The 10,405-nt window shown below is 37.0% G+C and overlaps 1 protein-coding gene across 1 annotated transcript; it reads right to left on the bottom strand.

The window, feature by feature from the left end:
* Nucleotides 1-4,483: 4,483 nt before the first annotated feature.
* On the bottom strand, nucleotides 4,484-9,486 carry LOC107673657 (NADP-dependent malic enzyme, mitochondrial-like). The gene is made up of 13 exons (XM_016467345.1): nucleotides 9,319-9,486; nucleotides 8,583-8,767; nucleotides 7,780-7,913; nucleotides 7,449-7,598; nucleotides 7,206-7,281; nucleotides 6,975-7,136; nucleotides 6,306-6,409; nucleotides 5,846-5,955; nucleotides 5,636-5,733; nucleotides 5,385-5,498; nucleotides 5,071-5,176; nucleotides 4,845-4,888; nucleotides 4,484-4,645 (listed from the first exon to the last, which is right to left on the bottom strand). Exons 2-13 carry the CDS (start codon nucleotides 8,760-8,762, stop codon nucleotides 4,484-4,486), a joined length of 1,440 nt encoding a protein of 479 aa, XP_016322831.1. The 5' UTR covers nucleotides 8,763-8,767; nucleotides 9,319-9,486.
* Between the last annotated feature and the right edge of the window lie 919 nt (nucleotides 9,487-10,405).

Below are 10,405 nucleotides of genomic sequence, written 5' to 3'. Positions count from 1 at the left end.
AAAAAGCAGCTATACAATTATAGGACAAAATTTTACACATATGCTATTATAATTTGTGTTTTATTTTTTAATTGTACAGATTTAGATACCCATCAATTATGGTGATGAAAAAAATGACTGGCCATCTCCTCATTGGATGTGCCTTTAGAGAGAAATGCACGGATTACATAATGAAAGAGTTTCTATTTTCGATTTGAAGTATTTCCTTTTAAAGTAGTAATTTAAAGCTTTCTATATATTTTTTTTATCATGTCTGTGAGGCAATTCGCGGAGTTTAGGTTCATCATTGTGAAGCGCTCCTGTTCAAGCCCGAGACAGCAGCGTTTGTTTTCTTTATTTGATAAAAGCACAACGTTTTGTTGATATTGTGAGTGCACACAAAATAAAACTAGCCCCTTTACAGTTTAGAATGATGTATTACTCTTACCTTTATGAGCAAAAATGACTGCGTATTAAGTTGTTCCCACTGTAAGAAAAAAATGCAAGTGATCGCGCTGGCGCCTCCATGTGCTGCCGAGCGCTTAGCTTCAACTCTAGCTCAAACGATTGGATATGCGTCTAACAGCCACATTTATCTAGGTTAAACACTTAAACTAACATTGTGATAAGCTTGAACTGTTTTACATCTATAGATTTTATTTTAAGCAAGTCATGATGATTTCAGAAGGAAAATGTGTGAAAATGTATAGGGCCCCATTCCTATATTTTGCCTGGGGCCCCCAATTCACTAAATCCACCCCTGGAAGTATGATATTTATTATACATTTTTTAACAAAAGTTATTATAGGCTACTTATATTAAATACTGGGTAAAATAAGGGCAACTATTAAAATAGGGTCACTATTATAGAGGTTTACTAATGTTATACCGTTAACTCTGGATTAAATAATTACAGCAGCTTTTCATTAGGGTAAAAACAAAGGAGAATTTAATAGTTCTAATAAACTTTAACTGCATAAAAATTAAGAGTCTGCATTTTAATGGAATATTAATATTGTTAAATGCATTTGAAGTGTATTTCAAAAATATATATTATTATTTGTTTCCGTCCTTTATTTATGAATAAATAATATTTAATCCAATTGCTCTAACCCCAGCAAAACATTTATGGGGGGCCCTAATAATTCTCCTATTCTAGGGCCAGAAAGAAGACCTCATAATAATAAAACTATTTAAAGTAAACTCCTTAAGGGAGTTGTACTGTATATGCTCAAAAGTTGTTGCTGTTTCTGGAAACCTGTTTGCTTTGAGTTTATATCTGGTGTTAATGTATTTATTCTTTTATCTGTTGTAGCCTGGAATATTTAGTACGGATACTCATTGTATCTCCGTGTTGGAGATTTGATTTTTTTTAAAAACACAAATTTTGGTAGAAAACGTTGTGGCACCAAGATAGTTGAAGGGGGGCCCTTGGGTTTGCTATAGCCCCAGGGACCAATGTGTTCTTAATCCAGGCCTGCCTCTCAACCATTAGTTTGCCACAAGCCTGAGATGCTGGGGAGGTGTGCTGAAATAAAACCCCACCCTCTATTCAATATTCTGTTTCAGCTGGAAAAATGTCACAATAAAATAGGCAGTAATTTCCGGTTTCACGCGGACTTTAAAACAAACTCAAGCACGCATCATCTATTCTTATAGATGTCTCTGATTGGTCGATTCCACCGATGTCACCATGTGGACTTCATCAAAAGTGAAAAGGTGCTCACTGCAGACTCAGAGCTTGACATAGTTCCAAGTTCCACCCACTGCAGCTCCCCCTCTCTGGACCACTACTACTAGTGTTTACTATAGTCCTTTTGCATTGACACATTATTTTCCTATTTGATACTGTAAAGCTGCTTTGGCACAATCTGTATTGTTAAAAGCGCTATATAAATAAAGGTGACGACTTGACTTGACTAGACTAATGAGTGGAACTTGAAGGTCCAACTACACCCTAAGGCCCTGTCCCAAATGGCACCCTTCATGTGCACTCGCAGTCTTGCGGCCTTACAGTGTTCAACTTGTTTGCCTGTCCGTTAAGTCCACAAGACCGTATGTGTCCCATTTGTCATTTTAGCTTTCAGAAGGGTGTTTGCGAACATCCCATTTGCACAAGATTAGTCATCATGGGTCATGCTCAAAAATATATCAGCCTATATGTCCATGTCAGATTATCTATCTGTCCTACATAGTTCGGTGGGCAGACTAGTCCACAAATAGCATACAGATTTCTAATAGGCAATTTGTTTGATTGTGCCATCACCTATTGACAGTCCCAAAATTCAGAAATGGTATTGTTCGATTACACAATTCGGAGAACAGACTCACATGTACTCGTGTCTCACTCAATATTATCAGTCAAAATCCCTTTTAACTGCTCAACCCACATAAAAATATGAAAAAACTTTTTCTAAAAATCTTGATCTTTAAGTTCCTTTAGCAACTGTCTATGCTGACCCCATCTCTCTTGAAATCCATTTTTGATCATCTCTTGTCTCACTTTAGTCTCATCTTTTAAACCTATTTCAGCCACCTGAGCAGTCAAGGATTCCGTAGGATTCCCTTTAAACTACGGTACTGTGTTGTGACAAACCCAAGAAAACTTCATTCACTAGATACAATACTCAGTAAATATAAAAATAATACTCAGTAAATTTAAATGTCCGTTTCACTGGATCACAATTTCAGATTTAGAAATTTGTCATGCAAGGTTGATTCTGTTATTGACTGTTGAGTCTCACCTGAGCACCTGAAAAGAATCTATAGGTTCGTTGTGACTGACTATATAGGTTTCAATGATAAATCGCAGATTCCTGTGCAACAAAGCGCCCTCAAAAAACGACTGCTACTAACTTATCCCTCTTGACTAATGAGACAAAAGCCCACAGATTATGAGATTCAAAACTCTATCGGTACTGTGTTGTGACAAACCCAAGAAAACTTCATTCACTAGATACAATACTCAGTAAATATAAAAATAATACTCAGTAAATTTAAATGTCCGTTTCACTGGATCACAATTTCAGATTTAGAAATTTGTCATGCAAGGTTGATTCTGTTATTGACTGTTGAGTCTCACCTGAGCACCTGAAAAGAATCTATAGGTTCGTTGTGACTGACTGTATAGGTTTCAATGATAAATCGCAGATTCCTGTGCAACAAAGCGCCCTCAAAAAACGACTGCTACTCACTTATCCCTCTTAATTGACTAATGAGACAAAAGCCCACAGATTATGAGATTCAAAACTCTATATTCAATTATAGATAATAGAATAAATATTCTCAAATTAGTAGATTATATCATACAAGAGAAACAAAAATAGGTGATCACTCACCTCACTGATTTAAGCCTTGCAGCATATCACCAAATCAATTCTTCTAAATATTTTTGGTGGAACTTGATATTTACTGATGCAGTAGTGCAGTCAGATGAGAAATTATGATATCAAAGATCAGTTTATTGTGATACAAATGTGAATGTTTTTTTTTTTTTATATTTATAATGATAACAACGAAAATGATACAAATTAATTGAGTATTAGAGTAACTGATAATGTATATACATATACATGAAAAGAAAAACTATAGGCCAGGATAGCAGCTCACTCTCATTAAATAAACATAAAACCCATTTATTTTTTTAAGTGTTTATATAAAAGTCACTGTCCCTTCAAAATCTCCTTGAATATCTGAAAATATAATTCCATAGTTGTGCGTTACTAATAAGCAAAGCATATTTCTAAATGAGGAGAAATGTTAAAAACAATTCCACACGCTGCAATGAACACATATATAGCTTGCTTTTCAGGTGGACACTCAAATAAACTGATATACTCAAGCTAACAATTTCCAGTATTCATTGATACATGACAATAATACATTTAAAATTAGATAAAACTTTGGCATAGACAACTTGTAAAAAAAACAAACAAAAAAATTTAAGTTGCAAAAGGAGTCAATTCACACTGCAGTCAACTGGATAACTACTTTACCTACCTACCTACCTAATGAAAATCCCTTTTCATACAAACATTCGACCCAGGCAGTCCAAGTTATTTTGATGTACAAAAATAGTTTCTCCCTACATTGATATTTGCATTTCCAGGAACGCTAAATATTTGGAGTGGATAACTAGTTAGAGATAAAATAAATTACTTACAGAATGCTAACTTAGAACTAATAAACCGGAGAAGATCACTAATTCAGTAGCCTGGTTAATTGGGAAAGTGCTTGTTACTGCTTTAAACATAGCTGCATTTTTCCTTTTGAACTGAACCACTGTTCTGAAGACAATTTGAGCTTGAATGAACACTGCACACTTTTATCGCTGTTAGCCCTCAGCGGATACAGCTCATCTTGTGTCAAATCAGTGGGAGCAGCTACTGTTTAAGGATTGGGTGGCCTGGAGTTGGAGTGTATATCGTCAGATGATTATGAACTGAGAAATAAGGCATGTGACTGATATGAGCATATCCTTTTTAGTGGGCTGTGGATGAATAATCTACACGTTCTGAACTTTCATGGCATCCTTGGGCCAGCTGTATGGATCCAGAGTGAAGGAGTCGTAGTCAGAGCTATAGACTTGGGATAAAACAAAGGCCTCTTTATCTTTGGGTTCAGGGTACCAGGAGGCAATGCCCTGTTTGTAGGCATGGTCCACAATCTGAAGAAAAAGAGGTGTTTGGGAAGAAAGAATGAAACATAGTGAGTGAACAGAGTACAGCGTGACAGATTTGCTACTGTTTACTATTAAAAACTTATGCAAAGTCAAAATTCATCCATTTGTGATAACTTTCGTTCATTTATGATAACTTTTATTGGTATTACAGGGAATATAATTTACAGTATGCCATGAAGTTTACAAATTTAATGACATCAAATCTTTGGTAGACATTCAGTAGTTTTTCTTGAAGCTGATTATTGTTGAGAGGAATTTCAAAAGAGATACATTGTTGCATGCTGGTGTATTATATATATATATATATATATAAAAAGCTAATTCAAACTATTAATAAGTACTATAATAGTACCTATTTTAAATAATATTATAATAACAATATATATAGAATGGGATCAATCCCTCCTTACCAATGACAGCTGTGGGCTTGATGGTTTCCACCACTTCCTCTAGTGTCTTTATGTGTGGATGCTCTTGGGCAAATTCTTCCTTCTCATGGTTCAGATGACTTCTGCCCTAATGGGCCAAATGACACAAAATAACAGTTTTGGTATAACGTTTAATTTTGGAGGTGTTCCAATGCAGAATATTGCTTTAATTTATGTTTTGACATTTGCATTAAGCCTACATACATTTGTATATTCAGATGTTGAGTAGGAGGACAAATATACCCTGTAGGAAAGAAATGCCAAAAAAGGCAAACTACTGTGGGTTTGATTGTTACCTTGACAATTAAGCCTTTAGAATCCACCATCCAAATCCTCTTGACAGCCTCAGCATGAGGTACACCTTCCTTGGCCATGGCCATTATCAGTAAGTGAGCAATTCCCAAGGCGGCCTGGTGACGTGACAAAAAAAATTACACATCTGAATCCTGGAACAACTGGTGTAAGCTTAAAAGTGTTTCGTAATGGATCTTTTATTTGCTATTTCTCAGTAGAAGTTTGTAGCATCTTTCAATTGAATTGACATTACCTCTCCTGCTCCCTGAAATACGAACTTGTGGTCAGAGAGTTTATTCTTTGTAATCTTAAGAGCAGCAAGGACCCCAGCAACAGCAACAGAAGCTGTGCCTGAAAAGGTGGGGAAAGAGATGAGCAAACAATTTTATGGCTCTAATACTATAATTTTCCATTATGAAGACTTAAAATCTTTATAGTTTGATATTACAGTGTGCATACTTACCCTGGATATCATCATTAAAGGTGCAATAACGATTGCGGTATTTATTGAGAATACGGAAGGCATTGCTGTTGGCAAAATCCTCAAACTGAATTAGACAATTCATCCCATACCTTAACCAAAAGATAAAAACGAAAAAAACTAAATAAAATGACGTTTGTACAGTCTAAGTATTTCCCACACATAACCTTCCCCTATAGTTATCTGTTAACTTGAGAACCACCAAACCAAATCATTAAGTCAGTTGAGCTGGTGAACCAGATCATTCAGAACAGATTTATTAACAGGATCAACTGATTCACTAAAAAGTGAATCTTAAAGGTACAACTTTTTCACTAAAAGGCTTAAAGGTACAACTTGAACAACAGAAGTTGTAAACAAATCATAAGGTTAAGTAAATCATAACTAAATCATAAGGGTAAGTAAATCATCTTTCATTTCAGAATTTTAGTTTCAAACATACTTGTCGGTGACAGCTTGCATGAACTCATCAATGAGGTCATCGTATTCTTTGCCCCTCACTCTTTTGTGCTTTAAGCCGATGTACAAGGGATCATCTAAGAGGGTCTGAACAAAAACAAATAAAAATGGGTTAAAAAAGGACAATAGGGTTACAAATAGGGACAACTATGTTTGTAAACCCAATGAAACCAATTAACAACAGAGTACAGTTGTACAGTATAAACATTATTATTCAAAAGTTTGGGGCCAATACTTTTATTTAGCACAGATGCATTAAATTGATCAAAAGTGACAGTAAAGACATTTATATTGTTATAAAAATAAAATTATTTTGTTATAAAAGTGTAATAATATTTCACAATATTACTGTTTCACTGTATTTTTGAGCAAATAAATGCAGCCTTTGAAAGGATAAGAGGCTTTCAAAAACAAAAATGTTTAAAATGTTTGTGCCAGTGGTTCTCAAACCTCTCCATGAAGTACCCCCAGCACTGCACATTTTGTATGTCTCTCTATATCAGACACACCCACTTCAGGGCTTGCAGTCTCCACTAATGAGCTGATGAGTTGAATCAGGTGTGATAGATGAGGGAGACATACAAAATGTGCAGGGCTGGGGGTACTCCAGGACAGGTTTGAGAACCACTGGTTTATGCTATTCTCATTTTACCCGATTATCAGTGCCCACATCCAGCAGCACAGGCAGGCACTGCTGAGGTGGCACTCCTCCACATGCTGTATACAGAGCTAGTTTGCCCACTGGGATCCCCATTCCATAGCTGCCCAGGTCTCCTAATCCCAGGATTCGTTCTCCATCCGTCACCACTATGGCCTATTAATGCACATACAATGAAACAACCATCTACTGGCACCGAATGACACTTTATCACTCTAAACAAACCTTAATGTCCTCCTCCGGCCATGAGTTCAGCATGGTGGCAATATGCCCCTTGTCATGGATAGTGATAAATAACCCTCTACAAGAAAAAAAAAAACAGTGAAAATCATATGGGCCTTATACTGTATGTTCACCATGCAGCTAAGAAAAACTGGTTGGACTAGTCTAAGTGTTTATAAAGCATTTGATTCAGAATAGATCTGGCTAAACAAGTCATTCCAGGTTCAGAGTATGTATATACCTCACCTTGGTCTTCTGAAAGCAAGGCCATACTGTTGGCAGGCCAGGCCCACAGTAGGAGTGTAGACGATAGGCATGAATTCTTCAATGTCAGAGGTTAACACACGATAGAAAAGCTTCTCATTTCTGTCCTGCAGTGTCATCAGCAATATGTATCTGCAGAGTCAGAATGTTTTTTTTTTGTTTTTTTTAGTATAAATAGGAAATGTATAATGTAAATACTAAATGTTTTTAGTATAAATAGGAAATAGGACCAAGAAAAGTATTGTCACTGTGCTTTTCATTGGCTATGATCATACAGAGTATGTACAGAATGTTTCAGATGAAGTTTGGTTACTTATCGAGAGGGTTACTGCGTGTCTCGTAGCTCTTCATAACACGAAGCACTTGGACATCCTGAGAGAGGAAACAGGGAGGCAGCAGGCCATGGATACCCAGCTGTAACCTCTCCTCCATGGTGAACGCCATCCCCTGTTAACACAGCACCAAAACTTCATTAACAACACGTGACAGCTGCAAATGGAAAAAAAAAAAAAAAAGTGCACTCCTCCTACAGTCTGGTTTAAATACAAATTACCACCCTGCAACTGGGTCTGCACCGGGCAACATTCCAGCTTAGGGTAGATGCATCACATGTTGGATCTATTTATTTCTGACCAATGGGAAGTAAGCATGGACACCCTCCCCTGTTGGATTCTCCGCTCACTGTTTACGTCTTAACAGCTTCCATCCATCATGGCTTTAAAGTTCTACACTTCTCAATCATGCCCAGTCCTCATCTTGGCCTGAAAGTCTTTGCAAACAGGATACAGATTGCAAAGAAACATTTAAATGGAAACATTTTCATGACCCAGCAAAAAGTGTTTAGCGAAACCCCTGTGTCATATCCTGCAACTCTGCATTGATTTTAAGAAGCCTAAGCATATTCAGAGCATCTCCTCTCAATGCTTGGTAGGGGCCAAAGTCTTTGCTTTTAGATTCAAGATCTCACAATGCCACTTTCATACTTTCTTATCTGTGGGGACTTTGGCATTACTAAACGTTATAAAATCACATCAACGCACCGGCTGCTGACAATCTAATAGCTGCTTAGTCACGTAGATCATAAGTGCATTGAGTTTGAACCATAAATATGCTTACTTTGTTCAAGTCGGGGTTCCTGGTGATGTCATAGCCTCGTTTTTTGGTGAACACCTTGCCCTTGGAGTTCACGCCTGAGTGACAGACCCTCACTGCCCCTACGATAGCAGGAGGGAGCGACAGGGGACTGGAGAAAACCCTGCACAGCGCCAGCACACTCTTACCCGAGAGAGAGTTCATGATTCCTGCAAAATAAGAACATTCAGGTTCAGAGAAGCTTCTTTTTGAAAGCTCACTATACTGGTATGCATGGCAAAATACCAGTTTATGCTGGTTTGTTGACTGGTTTCTAGTCAGTAGACCACCTTAGACCAGCAACAAACCAGATGGTCGAGCTGTTTTTTTTTTAAACTTGTCCAGCTAACTGTTACTGTACCAACTTAAGCAGGGATTTCCAACAATATGATTTTACAGTCACTGCAGTAAAACTGGCGCATAAACTGTGGTTATCATGATAATTGTTTTATTATAAAGAGGTGTCATGGTGCAACAAAGAAAAAAAAATACTAATACAGCTTTTGCAAGTTCAGCAAGTTCGTCCTCTCCAATTGTAAACAAGGCCTTTAGAACACAAAAAAACAACGCAAATGTATTATGTATTGTGATCTGTATTCGCTACGCATCTTTATTTTAACAACAGAATGTGTTTCAGGTCAAATGCACATTAGGGAGAGGTTTAGCATTGTCATTGTTCTGTAATTAGACATTTTTTTACAAGCAAAAACCGCGTAATTACCTGAGAACAGCTAATCCACCAGCAGCTTCTGCTTCACTAGGTTTAATCCAAACGCTGAGCTGCTGCCTGTCTCCACTGACTCGCGTTATCTGTAGATGATGTTGTAATCGACTGATAGAAACGATCCAGGTTTACATTGACACTTTAGCTTCCCCAACGCTCTCGATTTGGGCCCGCCCCTTTTGGGCAGAAGTGGCCAATAGAATGAGGCGATGCGAATGACGGCGTTTCAAACAAACGGAAGATTTTGGAGGCCTGTGACTCTGGCGCTTCCCAGTGTTTTTGTTTATTCAAACGTTTGCATTTAAAATATGAGTGATGAAAACAGATACTTAATCACGTATGTCGAACGAAATTACCGCTCTCGAATATGCTTTAGAAAGAAATTACATAATTATTTAATCCACAGACAAAAAGTACACGTTTTCTGCATTAAATCATTAAACATGCTGGAAAATGTAAGATCTCTAGTCTAAAAGACTGTAAAAAGTTGCTTTATTGCAGGCAGTGTTTACATAAATTCTCAGCACATGAGAAATACAAAGATTTTTTTGTTTCGGAAACTGTACCATTCATGTATCTTTTCATTATGAGTTAGAATGGTACAGCGCTGCTCTTTTGCAATGCAACTAATAACAATAGATATGTACTCATACTACATAACAGAGGTGGGACCAAGTCATTGTTTTGCAAGTCACAAGTAAGTCTCGAGTCTTTGCATTCAAGTCTCGAGTCAAGTCCCGAGTTAAGACAGACAAGTCCCGAGTCAAGACAGACAAGTCCCGAGTCAAGACAGGCAAGTCCAAGTCGAGTTGCAAGTCCTTTTTTAAGTTAGACGTCAACTTTCTTAGTATTCCTCAATCTATTAATTATAAACAATATAACAAGAAAAAACTAGTAAAATATAAAATGCCAGTTTTCTGATTAATTTTTTTTTAAAAGTGTATAGGGTCGCTAGAGGCCCGAGGTGTGTAAATGTGTAAGTCTTTTTTCCTGTGCGACTATATTTACATATCTTATGACTCAATATGTGCAATGCATCTTTTTTCCTCAAGGTGGCACTGTTTGATACACAATGATGATGTGA

Source organism: Sinocyclocheilus anshuiensis, unplaced genomic scaffold (assembly GCF_001515605.1).
Source record: "Sinocyclocheilus anshuiensis isolate Anshui unplaced genomic scaffold, SAMN03320099.WGS_v1.1 scaffold628, whole genome shotgun sequence".
In the NCBI taxonomy this organism is placed as follows: Eukaryota; Metazoa; Chordata; class Actinopteri; order Cypriniformes; family Cyprinidae; genus Sinocyclocheilus; species Sinocyclocheilus anshuiensis.
The sequence above is the reverse complement of the archived record's forward strand: the minus strand, read 5'-3'. Positions and strand labels throughout refer to the sequence as shown.